Source organism: Chironomus tepperi, unplaced genomic scaffold, assembly GCF_022539635.2.
Source record: "Chironomus tepperi strain 1889 unplaced genomic scaffold, CSIRO-AGI_Ctep_v1 contig_234, whole genome shotgun sequence".
NCBI lineage: Eukaryota > Metazoa > Arthropoda > Insecta > Diptera > Chironomidae > Chironomus > Chironomus tepperi.
The window spans coordinates 1-20,678 of record NW_027226356.1 but is presented as its reverse complement, the minus strand read 5'-3'; the positions used below and the strand labels follow the sequence as shown (position 1 = coordinate 20,678).

Below are 20,678 nucleotides of genomic sequence, written 5' to 3'. Positions count from 1 at the left end.
TTAGCTTTAACGTTTGGAGAATTAAATTTCGCGAAATATTTAATTTTACGATGAATATGGTAAAAAACTTAAGTTCTGATTCAGTAGTGGAGTTAATGAAGCTTCTAGGTGAAGCAAAATTCACGGCATTACGTGAAATTACAGCGGGAAATTCACATCGTTCAAAAACTTTGAAGAAAATAATGGGTAAGAGGAGGTTTGAAGATCCAGATAACAGAAGGACCGTGCGCGTAGCACGGATTCCAGTTGACGTTTGCTTTATGACCTTATTGACGGAATTGCTAGATAAGAAATATAACATTACTCGAATTTTTGCCGATAGCACGCATCAAGCGAGAGGATATTACGCTAATATCACTTTTTCATCTGCTGATGATCAGGTCAGAGCGGTACAGGAAAAAGAATTTGAGTTTAATGGAATCAGATGTCCAATAATGAAAACCAAATTCCATAAGAGTGCATTAACTTTTAAGAAAGCCGAAATGACTTTGTTAAAATTCAGTTCCGGAAATGTTGACATGAACGGTGAAATTTTAATCGCCCGTATTAAAGATGCACCAACGAAATTTTGTGCGGTTCCAACGTTAGCAAATCAGTGGTTGGTGGAATACCGGCATTTTAGTCGCCAAATGGATGCAATAGTACCTGCTGTTAGTGCACAAGAAAATAATGAGAGAATCGTAGTTGATTTGGAGCATATCCAAGAGTCAACATCCCGTCGTGCCTTACGGTCTCAAGCTACAATGCCTAGTTCTTTAGAATGCATTAATTCTAACGATTCACGCAGTAACCTACGTGAAGGTTTTACGGCGGTTGTGGAATTTATTTATGGAAAAATGTGTAGAATTTATTTTGGAATTTGTTGAATTTATGAATTTTAATGCAAATGCTGAATAATTTGAGATTTAAATTTATTTTAAAATTGATTTGAATTAAATTTTGAACGAATTTTTGTTGTAATTTTTGAGAGTGGCTTTAAAAATTCGTTACTGAGGGTAGTCAATATGAAAATAAATTTATGGAAGCAGTCAAAAGGGCAATAAAGTTTTGATTTTTGATGTCCCGACTTTAACTAATTTTGAGATTGATCTGAGAATTTACAACTTAGTTTTAATTTTATTTCAAATATTTTAAGGAATAGAAATTTCCAATTTAGATAAAGCCTAGCCTAATCTACCTTAATGTATTAAAATTTGAAGGTAAATTCTGAAATTCCTTCCAAAAAATTCTAATTATGTCCAAATTGGTCCTTAAATCTACAATTTCATTCTATTTGAATTTAGCTACTATAAAGCTTGAATTTAGCTACCTATTAAGTCTATAAATGCAATAAAATTTCCAACTAAATTCTCTTCAATTTAAAAACCTTTTAAAAACAGAACAGCACACTTGAACTTCAGCATCAAAGAGCTCATCAAATTAAATACTCCAAACACTCTCATTCTTTATTCAACAAGCTCTTCTTCTCTCTTTTTTAAAACAAAGGAAAAATTTTTCATCATAATGAACATTGTGAATTATTTGCATTTCCACATCCTTAAATAAGACAACTGAAGAGATTTTCTTTTTCCATCTTTTCACAAAAAAAAAACTCATTATTCTTCAGTGTCTTCAATATTAACATAATTTTTAAACAGATGAAAAGAAGAAAGTCCTAAAAGCATTTCATTACGCAACGTCAGGCTCAAAAGCTGCTCTTAATTTTTTAAACTTTTCAGCCGCTGACAATTTTTGTCTTTTTGAGCTCAACTTCTTTTCTTGAAAAATTAATTTTAAATTTACATAAAAGTCTAATTTTTTATGAGGAATCTGATCTGATTTGGGAGTGTTTTGGGGTTTTGGGTGAATATTTTATAAACTAAAACACTAGTTGAGGTTGATTTTCAAGGATTGAAATGACATTTCTGTGATAAATTGCTTTTATTTAGGTCATCTTTGAATTGGATTTGCTTAGATGAGCTCTAGAGCAATATTACTGTTCGAAAAATGTAAAGCACTTAAATATGTCTACAAAGTTAAAATCCAGACCTCAAAGTTATCTCGAAATTTGAACAAAATTAACTAGAAATTTCAACAAAATTGACTCAAACTTTTCATCAAGTCTAGACAAAATTTCTCACAATATCCTAATCGACGTCAAATTGTGCAAAAATCCATAAAGTCTTATTCTATCTCTGCAAAAATATTTTTCTTCCTTAACTCAAGCTGTCTCTTCAATTTCAATTCATTTTTTTTTATTTGTCTCTTCTTGTTTTATCCACTCTAATTTATTTGAATTAAGATGAATGTCAAGTCTGTTTTTAGAAAAAAGCTGAATTTTTCGAGCAATGAAGAGCTTTGAAAAACACGTAAAAAAATGTTTTGTGACGTTGAAAGAAATGCAGAGACAGATAATGGAATGTCCACTTAATTATTTTTAGAACTGAATTAAGGAATTAAGGAAAAATTAAGTTAGACGCAGGAATTAAGTTTATTGACTTTTTTGTGCTTTTTGGAGTGGATTTAGTTGTTGGAAAGTGTTCATATTTCTAAAAAATAAGCTCAAATGCCGTAAAACAAGAATTATTTAAATATCATAAAACAAAGAAAAACTTTAAAAGTTTTCAAAGTAGTTGAATTTTCATGGACTTATTAAAGTTCAAACCAATTAACTACCTCTCAAATGTCGATCAAATTTAACAAAGTTTTTCTCCTTGAAATTTAAATGTCAATTAATCTTCGAATATGAAGAACTTCAAAAAATGTATTTATGGACAAAACGTGTCTGATTGACTTCAAATTTCAATTCATCATCATGAAATTTTGTCATTTAATCCATCAGCTTATCTAAATTTAGCATCGCAATATAGCTGGTAGCAATAAAACAAGCTACAGTAAATTTATCCGAAACGTGTCGATTATTTCATGATTTATTCTTTCGTTAAAGGTTCTTTTTTTCTTAAGAGCAACAATGGTTAATGAATATTAAAATTCAAAGATGATTAAGAAATTACTTCTAGTACTTTAGAAATCACGAGCGAAGCCAACACATCTTGAAGTAAATTGTGAAAAAAGACCAAGCTAAGACAATCTTAACTGTCGACAAAATTGAAGCTAGAGCTTGAACTTTACTAATATTACATATTTAATATCTTAATCGACTTAAAGCTTTGAATTTAAATTTCAATATTTTATTCAAAGATTTTGCTCCAAATCTGCCTAAAAATGATGAGAATGCCCTAAATACTTCACCTTTAACCCACATTTCCAATAATTCTTCTCAATCCGAAAATTTATTATCAAATCCGACATCCCAACAAAGATAATAAGATTCAAAAATTCAAGTCATGTTAGGCAAGAATCTCATAAATAAAATGTACAATCTTCAACTTCAAAATATCTATCCAGCATCGCCTCAGCAATTCAATTTGGAATTTAATTCCAATAATCGATAAGGAAAATATTTTTTGGAGACAGAAAGCCATTAATTTTACGCTGTATCTTGAAACATAATCTTTTTCAAGGACATTGAATTGTAGCAACATAAATTTGATATTTTTTTTTGCTTGTTGTTGTTGCTCGATGGAGAAGAAGAAAATAAATTTTTTCGACTGAGTAGCTCCTAGAAGATGTCAGAAATTTGAGATACTGACATTTTTTCTTCATTTAAAAATTTATTATGTTTTTTGAAACTTTAAAATGTTCTTATATTTATTTATGGGTTGTTGTTGGGTAATTGGCAGCTTCTCAAGTTTTAGGGATGAGTGATGATGGGTAAACTTTGTTTAGAAAAGCTCAAATTATGGTTTTAAATTTATTAAAAATTAATTGCTATTTTTGAAACTCAAAGTGAGTTTGAATTTTCTTTGAAATATGATTTAAAGTTGAAAATTAATTAAAATGCAGAATTAAACTTAAAATTCTTTTAAAAATGCAGAAAAATTTGAAATTCTTGAAATTTTGTTAATCTTATAACAATTTGAAATTATTCAAAAATTTGAGAAGTTTCTTCAATACTAACCAATTTTAATTAAAACATTCTATTCAAAAATTGTATCAAAAACCATCAAAAAAGTCCCTGAAATTCCAAGTATAAAAGATTGTTCTCAATTCCTAACAATGTCTTAACAAGCCAACTAGCTATTTCTCAAAACAAATTATTTTAATTAAAATTTTCATTTCATTCCATTCTTCATTTTAGTAAAATTACTTTGAACAATACCTCCCAATTCTCATTCCATAGCTGAATCCAAAACATTAAATAAAACAAAACACTTCAATTTTCCTCTTAATCAAATTTCAGTCTGTCTCTTGTGCCTCAAAAATAATTGATTTTACATTGAATTCTACACATTTTTAATACACAAATCATGAATGACAATGAAGGATGATCGCTCAGGTGTATCGCATAAAAGTGAATGAAATTTAATAGCTCATTTTTTTCCACTGAGGAGAGCTTAAAGTGTCAAAACTTTTTTGGATGTTGTCATTTTTATATTTCGTTGAAAAAAAAATTAATAAAGACATAAATGTGTGTGGGTTTGGCTGAAATGAAGCAAGGTCCTAATGTCAAGTTCATAAAAAAAGTTTGTTTAATGTTCAGTCACAGTTGTTTACATAAAGTCACTCTTGATGTTGTGCTGTTCATGAGTATCAGTTGTTGAGAGCAGTTTTGTTTGTAGCCGGTCGGGAGGGTATGGAGGGATTGTTGTGGTATGTGTCAAACTTTTGACGAATTTTTACGGATAATTTAGATGTTTTGAGAGGCATGTGAATTAATTTTTGATGGACTGTTGGAAGTTGATGAGCTTTAGGTGTCAAATAGCTTGGAAATTAAGTGATTAGCCTATAAGCTCTGTTTTGAAGGCTAATTTAAGTATTAAAGGTGTTCTTCTAATATTGCATGCTTATTTGGAGATGTCTAGTTATTGTAGCTCAAGTGGAAAGGTTTTTAATTGAGTGATTCCATTTCTAGCTCTAAATATGATGATGATCATCATAACGATACTTCCTATCCTTAGAATTGGACATATTAGACTTTAAAATGTAAATAAACCCTTTTATTAGAAATCCGAAATGTGTAGGTAAATGATGACCATCTTGAACATTCTATCACTTCTCCTAACTGACAAAAAACCCATAAAATCTTCTCAAATTTCATCGTTTCCAAACAAATCCTTTTCCAAAAAGTCCCCAAGGCTGACATAAAAAAATCATCTGACATGACTTCGTCCCACACAGAAACAATGTAACTGCCACAATGACAAAAGTATTCGATTTCACCAAGTCATTGCTTGTTTCAATTCTCATGAACATAAACTCATTTGTTACCGACAATTATGGACGGAAAGATGCAATTAAAAAAACATGTAGCTGATAATTATCATTGCATATCAATTTAATTATCAGGTCTGAGTAAAATCAGATTGTAGATTTTTAATGAATATACATTGATTTTTTAGATTGTTGATTTATGTAATTGTTGGTTTGATAGAAAGGAAGGAAATTGTATGGAAGCAGTAAACAAATCGACGAAGGTAGTAATTCAAGGGTTAAAAATTTATAAACAAAATGGGATTTTTTACATTGTCTTGGTTGATGAATTATTTAATAAGTTTTAAATCTATAATTTTGGTTGGATTTTTTAGGTCAATTGGTCGTGTAAATCGATACTTTAAAGCTTCATATTTTTTTACGAAATTATCGTAATTTCCTCAAACAATTTCAATTTTCCAACAACCCACAATTTCCAATCGCAAATTCGCACGATTTTCTACGCCCTAAAATATCTCATGACATAAAAAAATCAACCCGAACCCAGGAACATATAAAATAATTTGTGAAAGTTATGGATTTATATTCAGATAATTGCATGAGTTAAGCTGCTGACCAATATTAACTTAAATTACCTGGCTACATGCAAAAGTCAAAATCGTAACTTGCTGCTCAAGTCGAGCATACCTTCGAAGCATGTATAAAAGCATTAACATTATATTGATGTTGTAAATTATGGGAAATTTGTTGAAAAGTGTGTGGAGAAATTTGTAGCAATTTTTTTTTTTGAAGCATGATTTTGTGAATTTTAGTGGATATTGTCTGAGAATGGAGCATTTAAGGGGTAAAATGTGAAGTTTTGGATAAGTTTCTTTAAGACATTGTCTTTAATGTTATGATTTTTAGAAAGTTTGTTATGATTTTTGGAATTTAGATATTTTTCAGAATTTGAAATTAAATTAATTTGTGTAATCCGAGTGGGCAAACAATCGTTAGAGCTAGTCGTCAATTAGATACTAATTTATTTTAAACTAGTTAAATGTATTTTTGTCTACTTGAATATAAATAGATCTCAAATTCTTAGAAAATATAACAAAACTTCAAGCTTTAATCGGTTTTAATTTGACTAGTAACTAGTCTAATTTTAGAAACAAAAAATGACTTTATAGCTAGGTATATAACCGGTCAATTGAAATTTGTCCATTCGGGAACAACAATTTAAATTACTTTTTAATTCCTTCGATTTTGATTCGTCAATTTCCTCGGACTCTATTTTTAGAATTTATTTAAAAATCCGATTGATTTAAGTGCTTCAAATAAAGCGATTAAATTTGATAGCTTAATTCATATTTTATGTGATTTGATTCTTAGAAACTTTTCAATTAAAATTTCAATTTTAAATTTTTTTTGGTGAATTTCCTCATTTTTGTTGCCATGAAAAAATAATAAAATTCAAGTTCCAGTTCAACAATTAAATCAAATTGTTATTCATCATTTCCTTTGAAATTCGTCCACTAGGACAAAGTCCTTAAACTTGAAACTTTTAAAATTTTATAAATTCACATCAAAGAAAAAATTTTTAATGGCTTTAAAAACTCAAAAATTTAGTTCCAAATAAATTTAGAAAATAATTCATTAAAACTTTTCATTTTTCCTCATTTTCACTAGAATTCTTAAAATTTTTCCATGCTTTTCATTTATTTATGATTTTCATTTCCTCTTCATCTTCATCATCGTTGTTATCATCGTTGAATGAGAAATAGCTCACAAAATAACACAAATGCTCATCATAAATTCCATAGCTATTAAAAATCCTTTAAGCAAGACAACAAGCAGCACAACGAATTATTTTATATACACTTGAATGTCCAGTCGATATTTGAATGGACATTGTATTGTTGTGTGGGAATAGCAAAAAGGAATCCAATTTATTTTCTATTATTCTACCTTAATTAAATGCTAATCAAAGTTCCTTTATGTCCGGTCTATCTCGGTAATCCTTATTAGACAATCCAAATATATTTTTGGAATCTCCACAAACTTTTTTTTTGTCGTAAAATTTTTTTTATTCTCTTTTTTGACACAAAAAAAAATTTTCACACAATTTTTATTTCTTATCAGAATTTTTTGGTATATCCACAATTCATATCTATTGACGTCCTCTCAAGTTTCTCACAAAATTTTCACAAAAATTATCCTTTCACTTCCTTTAAAATTATTTTTCTTTACACAATAATTTTTCCAGTAAGTTTTTTTGCGACCGATCGTGCAAAGTACGTGTTATTCCGTCAGCATATCACGAATTACTATCGCAGACTCAAAATAATTCAATAAATGTGTACACAGTACCGAAATTATAATTTTACGTACGTACGCTCGGGTTTCATGTGAGATTCAAACACAGCGGACGCGGCAAGGGATGAATGAGAGAATGAGAGACGTGCGCATGAACAAGGAAGAGAGTCAAAAAAATCTCTACGAGAAGTTTTTTGATTCAATTTTTGTGTGCGGATTTTTAGAACAGCAATTTTTTTCTCTCTCTTTTAAAGGTTTCGGTTGCACTTTTGTACTTCTATGTTTGTGTGGCGCTCTTTCAATGAAATAATAAACAAACAGCTGTTTTATCGGTCGTGAGGATGAATGAAATTTTTGGTGTAAAACGAATTTCATGGGATTATCAAATTAAGCAGATTTCTTTTTGATGATCAGATTACTAATCTGAATTATAAAATGAATGAGAAGGTCATGCTCTAGTCTTTGTTATTTCAGATGAGAGATTGAAGGGTTAGAGATAATGAGACTACGTCCGTGTTCATGGTCATTCACAATTAATGAACTTTAGTTCTTCAAAATAAATGATTTCAGATTTACGTCGAAATAAAATTCAAGAATGAGTTCAGGCGTTGCAAGATGCTCCATGATGCGTTGAACAGTAGGCAGGCATTGATCCTGATGAACATTAGAGTCGTCATTAATTCCCACTTTTAATTACGTCAGAAATTATAAATTTCAGCTTTGAGCACTTATTTATAAAATTACAAAACTACCTCTCCTCAATCCAATAACTACACCTGATTAACTTAAATCTAATCTCCCATATCCCCTCAAGTGGATTAAACGCTGTTGAGTAGACCTGAATTTACACTAATTTTTTGTTGATAAGATTCCACTTGAAAGTTAAAAGCATCGTACAATCAACTCTAATTATTAATACATTATCAGTTGACAATTTTACCTCCTAGATGTGTGTCAGCTGCTGTTTAGATCCAAAATAATAAATTTTATTTTATTCTTTATTGTGCAATTTGTTTTGATTTATTGACGATAGAAAGGTTTAAAATAGAAATTTTGTTGAAATTATTGCTTGTTCTTTAAAGTTTAAAGTACTTTTGTGAATCGCATTATAATAATTTTTAAAGATTAGGAAATTATTGTCTAGAAATAAGGTGAACTAAGAGATAAGAAACATGATCAAGACTATAGGAAGGTGTAAGTGATGAATATATTTTGGAATCGGAACTTGAATTTTAAATTTCTCAAATTTTCAGGTTTCTGCAACATTCCAGTGCGTTACATATTAATCATAATGGGAGGGTTCGCACTGATTAATGCCGTAAGTATTTTACAGCAGATATAAAATAATTTCGCTAATGCTTTACCTCAATCACATTCCTAATTTACTCACAAAACAACAAAAGTACACGATGAGAAATGTTTTGAGTATCGCCATAACTGAAATGACTTATCGAGCGGCCGAAAATGGTACAAAAATTTATGACAACACATGTCCTGCAACCAGTGAAAGTTATACAAAAGGACGAGATGGATATGTGTGGTCGGAACAGTTGCAAGGAGTCATTTTAGGAGCTTTTTATTGGGGTATGAAACCTTTTATGATATAAAATTTGTGTGAAATATGTGAAAATTGAATGTGATGTGGTAAAATGCTTGCCAAAAAGTTATGACCATGAAGAACTGACAATTTTATTAAATGCTGCATTTTAGGATACACGATACTTCATATACCTGGTGCAATATTAGCTGCTAAGTATGGTGGAAAATACACATTATCTATTGGAATTTTATCAACAGCTATTTTGACCTTACTAACACCAATCACCTATTGAATATGGTACTAATAACAGCAAAGAGATAGATCTATGCTAGATTGTTTGAATTATCAATCCCAGATCTAGATCCTAATGTAATTAAGGGTATAACTTACTTAAAATTATATATTGTATTATTTCAGGTGGAGCCTACTGGCTAATTGCACTTAGAATCTTAGAAGGTTTTGGTGAAGGAACTACTTTTCCGGCTCTAAATACACTGTTGTCAGCTTGGATTCCAGAGAAAGGTATCTAAGATCTCACATCTAAGAAACTAAACTATATTCCTTAATTTTATGATTTTAGAGCGTGCCAAAGCAACAGCCATTGTATTTGGAGGAGCTCAGGTATAGTTGATTCTTTTGTAAACTGTATGAAACTCCATACATCTCTAAAATATTATTCTAGATGGGCAATATCATTACAAACTCAGTATCTGGTCTGTTACTTGGATATTTCGATGGATGGTCAGCTCCATTTTATTTCTTTGGAGGTGCGGCTGTGATTTGGTTTATTGTTTTTGTAAGTTCATAAATGATTCATGGTCTGGTCGTTTACTCAGATATATCCTAACTTTACTAGGGTATATTGACAGTACTATCTAGCCAAAATCACCAATAAAATCCCAAAATTACACATCATCAACTTATTCTAGGAATTCTTATGCTACAATGACCCAGAGTCACATCCATTTATCACAAACAGTGAGAAAGAGTATCTCCAAGCAGAACTGAATCAATTATCTAGAGACAAAAACATCAACAAGACACCATGGTGGGAAATTTGTACCAGTATACCAATGATTACATTGTAAGCAATTAAGAAGTAATTATTGAAGAAGAAAATCACATCATTTCCATTTTAGAATCATCGCACAAATTGGACATTCGGTGGGCTACTTTGTCGTTGTTACCGACCTCCCAAAATACATGGCTGATGTACTTAAATTTGACATAAAAGAGAATGGCTTGTACTCAACACTCCCATACATTTCAATGTGGGTTATGTCAATAGTGTTTGCGACACTTAGTGATTGGATGCTTGCAAAGAAATTCATCAGCTTGACTGCCTCGAGAAAGTTGTTTACATCGATTGCATTCACAATTCCTGGAATATTTCTGATCATTGCATCATTCAGTGGATGTAATCGAATAATGGCTGTGATTATGTTTACAATTGCTATGGGCTTTATGAGTGCTTTTTACTCAGGAATTAAGGCTAACAATTTAGATTTGAGTCCAAATTTTGCAGGTGCTATTATGGCATTGACTAATGGATGGGGTGCAGTTATTGGAATTATAACGGTGAGATTAAGTGTGACTTTTAATTATATCGATTCTAAATGTCCATATGCCCTGTTCTTTAGCCCTACATGATTGGCGTCCTCACACCAAACCGAACAATATTGGAATGGCGAAATGTATTTTACATTTCATGTGGCTTTCTGGTAGTGACAAATATAATTTATGTCATTTGGGGATCTGCGGACAAACAGCCGTGGGATGATCCACAGTACAAGAAGACAAAGAAGGATGTTGAGCATTCAGAAGAGAAACAATAAAATGACGAAAAGTTTTAAATTGAATTTATTTTTGTGCAGCAATTTTTAACTTTTTTAAGAAAATGTTTTGTTTAATTTTGGTATTGGAAGTCTATTGATGTAATTAAAAATGTATTTGGAAGTGTCTTTTGTTCTAAATTTAGAAATCAATTTTCAAGTTCCCTCGAAAAAATTCTAAAATTAACCTTCTCATCCATCTAAGAATCTTGCTATCATTATCATCATGTCTCCCAACATTCCTAATCCACCTGCCCCAAAAATTATTTTCCACATCAGAAATTTTAAATCAATGAAAAGAATCTAAACGATAAAAATTCATTAAACCATAAAAAATGCGTTCAAGTCGTGATTCTTCTCCCCTTTTTTTAACCCATCGCTAAGAATTTTAATTTCCTTATCTCATATCAAATAAATCTTTCAAATTAGCTTACAGAAATTTTTTCCATCGCTTTATCTAGTCGTGAATCTACCTGTCAAATTTAAAACGGAAGGAATTAAATTATTTTAGATAAGAATTTAGGGGGAGATGCTTTAATGTTGGATTGAATTTTTGTTTAAAATCTTTAATGAGGATTTTTAAAGGAAGCTGATATTAAGCGAAGGATGAATGTCAATAGACTTAGATGGGTAGGGCATATTGTTAGGAGACCTAGTGAAGCTCCTGTTAATAAGGTCTTTAAGTCTGATATTTTGGATGGCCAAAGAGGGTGGTCAAAGAACTCTTGAAGAGAGGCTGTTGATAGAGATTGAGTATTGTTAATTGACAAAGGGTTGCTAGCTATAGAGCCAGTTTTAGACGCCAGTTGAGAGAGGCCATGGATCCCAAATGATCACAAAGCCAGCGAAATAAGCAAATCAATAATGAGGAATTGCTGACTTAATTTTTTAAAAAAAATGAAAAATTAAAGAATTAAGGCAATTAATTTTATGAATCCACAGGAACCAAAAATTAATTGCCTTATTCTTTAATTTTTCATTTTTTTTAAAGAATAAATTGCTCATTATTGTTTGCTTCGCTGAGCACAATATGATCATTTGGGATCCATGAAAATATACTAACTGGCGTCTAAAACTGGCTCTATAGCAACATTTTTTGTCAATTAACAATATAATCTCTATCAACAACTTCAAAATTTCTTTGACCACCCTCTGCCATCAAATCAGACTTAAGACCTTATTAACTTAGGGCTTCACTAGGTCTCCCCTAATATGCCTAAGTCACAATGACATTCATCCCTTCGCTTAATATCAACTTCCTTTAAAAATCCTCATTAGATTTTTAAACAAAATTCAATCAACATTAAAACATCTCCCTAAATTCAAATAATTTAATTCCCTTCCGTTGGCTGACGGAAAAACGTGGAAAAAATTTCTGTAAAGATTTATTTGATGAGATAGAAATTAAAATTCTTAGCGATGGAGTTAAAAAAGGGGAGAAAAATCGCATTTTTTAGGGTTTAACAGATTCTTTTTCATTGATTTAAAACGATAATGAAAATAATTTTTGGGAACAGAATTAGATTGGAAATAATGATAGCAAAATTTGAAAATTGATTTCCTAGAACAAAAAAGACACTTCCAAATAAATTTTAATTGCATCAGCGTACAGAATATTCTTAAAAAAGTTAAAAATTGCTATACAAAAATAAATTCAATTTGTCTTCTTGTACTGTGGATCATCCCACGGCTTATTTAATCTGAATCCCAAATGACATAAGTATTTGTCACTACCAGAAAGCCACATGAAATGTAAAATACATTTCGCCGATATTGTTCGGTTTGAACTCTTGAGGACATAATCATGTAAGGCCGTATGGACATTTTGAAAATCCGTGCAATTAAAAGTCACCCCTTAATCTCACCCGTTTATACAATTCCAATGGCAATCCATTAGTCAATGCCATAATAGCACCTGCAAAATTTGGACTCAAATCCTAAATTGTTAGCCTTAATTCCCTGGTAAAAAACACTCATAAAGCCCTTGTAATTATGGCTGTAATCACAGCTTAAATTGTTCATTACATCACTGAATGATGCAATGATCAGAAATGTCCAGGGGTGTGAATCGTGTAAACAACTTTCTCGAAGACGTCAAGCGATAATTTCTTTGCAAGCATCCAATCGCAGAATGTCACAAACCTCGATTAGGTGTTAATATTTTATAATCAAATTTAAATACATCAACCATTATTTTTGGGAGGTCAACAACAACGGCAAATAGCCCACCAGAATAATCCCTTTCTCGATATTCTAAAATGGAAATGATAATAATATTTCAATAATTACTTCTTAATTGCTACAATGTAATCATTGGTATACTGAGCAAATTTCCCACCATAATATCTTGTTGATATTTTTATCTCTAAATAATATTCAATTCACTTGGAAGATATAATAAAAAAACCATGACGATAAATGGGCAATCATTATAGCATAAATTCTAGAAAAAATTGATGATGTACTGGTACGGATTTTATTAGTAATTTAAGGCTAGATAATATATCATATACCCTAATAAATTAGGATATATCTGAGTAAACGACAGATGTTTATGAACTTGCAAATAAAACCAATACACCTCGAAATGGAGCTGACCATCCATCGAGACAGACCAGATATGAGTTTACAATGATGGCCCATCTAGATATGCTAGGATATGGAGTTTCATACAGTTTACAGATCAAGCTATACACAATTCCTCAAATACAATGGCTGTTGTACACTCCCAAACCAAGGTGGGGCTTTAGTTTCAATTGTAGTCTTAGATATATGTCTAGGTGCAGATCTATTTAAGGGCGGAGAACGTAGTTCCTTCTGAAACGAAAGATTCTAGTGCAATTAACAGTAGATCACCTGAAATGGGGTAAATAATTTACCTAATCTACAGATCTAGATTGTCCAATTTCTAGCATGGAATCTATCTCTTTGCTGTATTAATTTCTGATCCAGGTTAGTAAAGGTCAAAATAGCTGTTGATAAAATTCCAATAGATATGTATTATTTTCCTGCATACTGTAATACCAGGTATCTAAAATGCAGCATTTAATAAAATTGTCAGTTATAACTTTTGGCGAAATTTTACCACATCACATTCAATTTTCATATTTCACACAAGTATACTACGTAAAAAACTCCTAAAAATATCTTACCTTTGTTCAACCACTAAATAAATCCTTTAGCTCACTGGTGCAGAATATGTTGTCATAAATTTTGTACCATTTCGGCCATCAATAAGTCATTTCAGGCGATATAAAACATTTCTCATCATTAGGCTTATTTTAATAAGTAAATAGAATGTGATGAGCAAAAACATGCTATGCCTATCTGCTATACTACGGCATTAGCCAAACCCTCCATATAATTAATATATAACACTGAAATCTGAAACTACTAAATTTCGAGAATTTAAATATACGGCCAAAATATATTCATCACTTACACCCCTTCACATAGTCTTGATCATATTTCTATCGCAGATTCACCTTATTTCTAGACAATAATTTCCTAATCTTTAAAATTATTATAATGCACAAGTACTTTAAACTTTTAAAGATGGCAATATTTCAGCAAAATTTCTAAACCTTTCTATCGTCAATAAATCAAAACAAATTACTGTCATAAATTAAAATAAAATTTATTTTGGATCTAAACAGCAGCGGTACACATCTAGAATTAAAATTGTCAACTGATAATGCAGTAATAATTAGAGTTGATTGTACGATGCTACTTTCAAAATTGGAGTCTTATCAACCATTCAGATGCAATAACAGCGTTTAATCCCTTGAAAATTTATGTAGATTTAAGTTAATCAGGTAATATTATAAGTTTGAAATAGGCCCTGATTAAGTTCAAACCTTTTAAATTCAATTTCTGACGGAATGAAATTGCGACACTCTAAGTTCATCGGTTACTTCCATTGTTCGCATCATGCGCTAATTTCATTCTTGAACATCTGAAATCGACTATTTTGAACTAAAGTTCATTAATTGTAGACCATAATTCAGACGTAAAACGCCTAAATCTCTCATCTGAAATAACAAAGACGACGCGACCTTCTCATTCATTGAATATCTGATCATCAAAAAAATCTACTTAATTCATCCGCGAAATTCGTTTTACACCATTCATCCTGCACGACAATAAAACAACTGTTTATTTAATAACCTAATACACAACATAAATACAAAGAGATACAGCCGAAACCACTGCTAAAAGAAGAGAGAAAAAAAATTGCTGTTACTAAAATCCACTTTTTAAAAAGTAGATCAAACTTCTCATGGAACTCTCTTCCTTGTTCACTAAGCACCTCTCATTCTCTCATTCATCCCTTGCCGTTTGAATCTCGCATTTTCAGGCGTATACCTTCAAATTATAATTTCAGTACTGTGTACACATTTATTGTTATTTTGAGTCTGCATAATTAATTCGTGATATACTGACAGAATAACACGTACTTTAACGTCGATAAAAAAAAAACGCAGAAAATTATTGTGTAAAAATAATTTTAAAGGAAATTGAACAGAATTAATTTTGTGAAATTTTGAAAATCGAATTTAATGGATATACCGAAAATTCTGATAGAAAATAAAAATTGTATTTTGTCAAAAAATAAAAAAAATTTTACGAGAAAAAAAAAGTTTGTGGGGTAATTCAAAAATATTTGGGTATCTATGGGAATTACCGGAATAGGCGTATAAAAGAACTTTGATTAGCATTTAATTAGGTAGAATAATAGAAAATAAATTGAATTCCTTTTTATATTCCCCTTTTAATATGTCCATTCAAATCATTTGGACATTCAGGTGACATAAAGCTGTTATTGTGCTGCTTGTTGTCTTGCTTAAAGGATTTTATGATTTATGATGAGCATTTGTGTTATTTTGTGAGCTGTGATAACATTGGAAAATGAAAATCATAAATAAATATGAAAAAATAAGGGAAAAATTTTAAATTTTAGTATGTGAAAAATGAAAAGTTTTAATGAATTTAGAAAATTTATTTAAAACAAAATTTTTGAGTTTTTAAAGCGTGATGTGAACTATAAAATTTTAAAAGTTTCAAAATTTAGGACTGTTAGTGGACGAACTTCAAAAGAATGAATAAAATTTGTTGAGTATTGACCTGGAACTTTGAAATTTATCAATTTTCAAATTTAACAAAAATGAGAATTTGTGAAATTTTTAATTGAAAGTTTCTAAGAATAAAATCGCATGAAATATGAATTAAGCTTATCAATATAATTGCTTTATTTTGAGCACTTCATCCGGATACAAATAAATTCTGAAAATAGAATCAGAAATTGACACGAATCCAAGAGAAGGAAAAAGTAATTTAAATTTTTATTCCTGAATGGATTTTGGAACAATTGACCGATTTACTAGCTATAGAGTCATTTGGTTATTTCTAAAATTAGAATGAATTACTAGTCAAATTAAAACAAAACTTGAACTTTTGTTATATTTTCTAAAATTTGAGTCAATCTGTCAAAAAATAGACAAAAATACATTTAACTAGTTTAAATAAATTAGTAATCTGAGTGACGACAAGCTCCAACAGTTGCCTAAATTACACAAATTTGGTAATTTCAAATTCCGAAAATCAAAATTTCCAAAAATCACAACAAACAATCTAAAAATCAAAATATTAAAGAAATTTCTTATAAAACTTATCCAAAATACACCTACCTAAATCAGACAATATCCACTAAAATTCACAAAATCTGCTTCAAAAAAATTGCCTAAGTACTCACACCTTTCAACAAATTTCCCATAATTTAACATCAATATTAATGCTTTATACATGCTTCGGAAAAATTCGACTTGAGCAGCAAGTTACGATTTTGACACTTTACTGTAGCCAGGTAATTTAAGTTGTATTGGTCAACGCTTAACTCATGCAATGCTCTGAATATAAATCCATAACTTCACAAATTATTTTGCATATGTTCCTGAGTTCGAGTTATTTTTTATGTCATGAATATTTTAGGGCATCATCGATGCGAAATTTGCGATTATAGTACAGAAAATTGGGGTGATTTGAGGAAAATTACGATAATTTAAAAATTATGAAACTTTTAAAGTATCGATTTACACGATTGACACAAATCAATAAAATTATAGATTTGAAATTTGCTTAAGTGTAGTAGCAAGACAATGTAAAAAAATCCCATTTTATTTATAAATTTTAACCCTTAATTACTACGCTCATCATTACTAATTTACTTCACTCTATCAAACCAACAATTACATAAATCAACAATCTAAAATCAATGTATATTCATTAAAATTTTACAATCTGTATTTTACTCAGACCTGATAATTAAATTGATATGCAATGATAATTATCAACTACATGTTTTTTTAATTACTGTCCATAATTGTCGGTAACAATGAGTTTATGTTATGGTAAGCAAGCAATGACAATGAAATCGAATACTTTGTCATTATGGCAATTTTGTTTCTAATGTAAGTGAAGTTTTAATCATGTCAGATATTTTTTATGTCAGCCTTGGGAACTTTTTGGAAAAGTTTGTTTGGAAACGATGAGAATTTGAGGAGATTTTATGGAGTTTTTGTCAGTTAGGAAAGTGATAGAATGTTCAAGATGTCATCATTTACCTACACATTAGAATTTGTAATAAAGGAACATTTGAATTTTAAGACTAATATATCAGTTCTAAACAATACAAAGTCTCTTTATCGTCTTTTGGGTAGATTATGCAATAAAGTATAAGACTATCCCTTGAGCTATGACAGCAGTCATCTCCAAATAAACATGCAAACAAAGCGCCTCAGGCAGTTAGTCTTCAAAACATTGCTTATAGCTAGTCGCAATTTTCAAGCCATTTGACACAAAAAGCATCAGCTTCCTCTCCATCAAGTAATTCACATGCCTCTCAAAACATCTAAATTATCCGTAAAAATTCGTCAGAAGTTTGACACATACCACAACAATCCTCCACACCCTACGACAAATACAAACAAAACTCAACAACTGATACTCTGGCAACATCAAAATGACTATGTAAACAACGACTGAACAAACTTTTTTATGAACTTGGCAGTAGGATGCTTCATTTCAGCCAGAGCCCACACATTTATGTCTTTATTAATTTTTTTCCAACGAAAATAAAATGACATCCAAAGTTTTTGACATGCTCCTCGAATGAAAAAATGAATTATTAGAATTTCGTTCACTTTATAGGATACACCTAATTTGATCATCCTTCATTGTCATTCATGATTTGTGTTAAAATGTGTAGAATTCAATGTAAAATCAATTGGCAGGCAAAAAATTTTAGACTGAAATTTGATTAGAAAATTGAAGTGTTTTGTTTTTTTATTTAGTATGTTTTGGATTCGATTGGGAATTTCCAAAATAATTTAACAAAATGAAGAATGAATGAAATGAAAATTTTAATTAAAATAGTGTTTTTGAAAACAACTTGTGCGCAATCTTTATGCCCCAGATTTCAGGGACTTTTTTTGATGGTTTTTTTGATACAAATTTTGAATAAATGTTTTAATTAAAAATGAATTTGAAAATTGAAGAAACTTCTCAAATTTTTAAATAATTTCAAATTGTTATAAAATTGGCAAAATTTCAAGAATTTCAAATTATTCTGTCTTTAAAGAATTTTAAGTTTAATTCTGCATTTTGAAATTAATTTCAACTTTAAATCAAATTTCAAAGAAATTCAAACTCACTTTGAGTTTCAAAAAATAGCAATTAATTTTTATAAACTAAAACGAATTTTCTAGGCAAGTTTTACCCATCATCACTCATTCCTAGAAGTTGCAATTTTAACAACCCATAAATAAATAAAGAAAATTTTAGGGATTTCAAAAAAACATAATAGAATTTTTAAATGGAGAAAAATGTCAGTATCTCAAATTTCTGACATCTTCTAAAGACTACTCAATCGAAAAAAATTAATTTTCTTCTTATCAATATCGAGCAACAACAACAGCTATAGATTTATGTTGCTACAATTCAATGTCCCTTGAAAAGATTATGTTTCAAGATGCAACTATGTATATGTAACTTCTGTACGCAAAAAAAATTATCGATTATTGGAATTAAATTCAGATTAGATTGCTGAGCGAATTGATTTAAATTTTGTAGTTAGCTAACGCACAACATGACTTGAAGATTTTTATCTTATCGATTTGATAATAAATTTTCGGATTGAGAAGAATTGTGGAAATGTGGGTTAAAATTGAAGTATTTAAATTCTCTAGGCAGATTTAGGCAAATCTTTGAATAAAATATTTAAATTTAAATTCAAAGCTTTAAAGTCGATTAAGATATTAAATATGTAATATCAATGAAATTCAAGCTGTTAGGAATATTGTCGAATTCTGTTAGATTTCGTCAAGACCATCCGAAATTTTCTTATTGATTTCTTAATCATCTTTGAATTTTAATATTCATTAACCATTATTTGAAAAAACCTTTAACGATCATGAAATGAGCTCGACGTTTCGGATAAATTTACTGTAGCCCCTACTATTGCTACAAGCTATATTTTTGTGCTAAAATTTAGATAAACTGTGGGATAAATGACAAAATTTTCATGATTGAAATTTGAAGTCAATCAGACACGTTTAATCCATAAATACATTTTTGAAGTTCTTCATATTCGAGATTGACATTTAAATTTCAGGAGAAAAACTGTTGGAATTTATCGACATTTTGGAGGTAGTTGAATTGGATTTGAACTTAATAAGTCCATGAAAATTCAGCTACTTTTGAAAACTTTAAAGTTTTCTTTGTTTTTATGATATTTAAATAATTCTTTATTTTATAGAAATATGAACACTTTCCAACAACTAAATCCACTCCAAAAAGCAAAAATTTTCAATAAACTTTTTTTCCTGCTTCTAACTTAAAAAAAAATTTGAACAATTCGGGTCCTAAAATAATTAAGTGAAGACGTTTCCATTATCTCTCTGCATTTCTTGTCACAAAACATTTTTTGCATTGTTTTTCAAAAATACATTAACTTTCTAAAAACAGACAGCATTCATCTTAATTCAAATAAATAGAGTGGGTATAAGAAGATTAAAAAATGAATTAGGGGAGAAGTTGCTGCAAATATTTTTGCAAGAGATAGAACAAGACTTTAGGAACACACTGTTGATATATTATGAAATTTTGTCTAGGCTGATGAAAAGTTTGGGTCAATTTTGTTGAAATTTCTAGTTGAATTTTGTTCCAGAATCGGAGTAGCCGAGGTCTGGATTTAAGTTTTGCAACAACATGAACCTTAGAATTTACAAAATTGGATGAAAATTCAAATTGAATTTTGGAATAGAATTCTCAATAATTGTTGAAATTTTAAAAAATTCATCTTAAGATGTTTTTTTTTCAGTTTAGCGCAGACAGTAACATTGCTTTTTGAGCTTATCTAAACTTAAATTATAATTCAATGATGACCTAGAATATAAGCAATTTATCATAAATTGTCATTTCAATCCTTAGCTAACTTGAAACTGTTATAGTTTATAAAATATTCGCCGCCCAAAATCTCTAAAATCAGATCGAATTCATCATAAAAATAGACTTTTATGTAAATTTTAAATTATTATCTCAAGAAGAAGTTTAGTTTCAAAAGGCAAAATTGTCAACGACAGAAAAGTTTAAAATTAGAGCAGCCTGACGCCGCGTATTATTTCTTCTTTCATCTGTTTAAAAATTATGTTGTGAAGACATGAGAAATAATGAGTTTTTTGTGAAGATAGTGGAAAAGAAAT

General features: G+C 29.8%; 1 protein-coding gene and 1 long non-coding RNA gene across 2 annotated transcripts; both read left to right on the top strand.

Annotated features, from left to right (window-relative positions):
- Positions 1-8,852: 8,852 nt before the first annotated feature.
- LOC139091162 (uncharacterized) lies at positions 8,853-9,373 on the top strand. The gene is made up of 3 exons (XR_011544489.1): positions 8,853-8,866; positions 8,952-9,132; positions 9,259-9,373. It is a non-coding gene; the product is annotated as an uncharacterized lncRNA (long non-coding RNA).
- Positions 9,374-9,413: 40 nt separating this feature from the next.
- Positions 9,414-11,044, top strand: LOC139091161 (putative inorganic phosphate cotransporter). Its single transcript, XM_070641103.1, has 7 exons — positions 9,414-9,423; positions 9,506-9,610; positions 9,669-9,709; positions 9,771-9,884; positions 10,018-10,172; positions 10,228-10,666; positions 10,729-11,044. The coding sequence occupies exons 1-7, from the start codon at positions 9,414-9,416 to the stop codon at positions 10,921-10,923; spliced, it is 1,059 nt and encodes a 352-aa protein (XP_070497204.1). The 3' UTR covers positions 10,924-11,044.
- Positions 11,045-20,678: the final 9,634 nt, after the last annotated feature.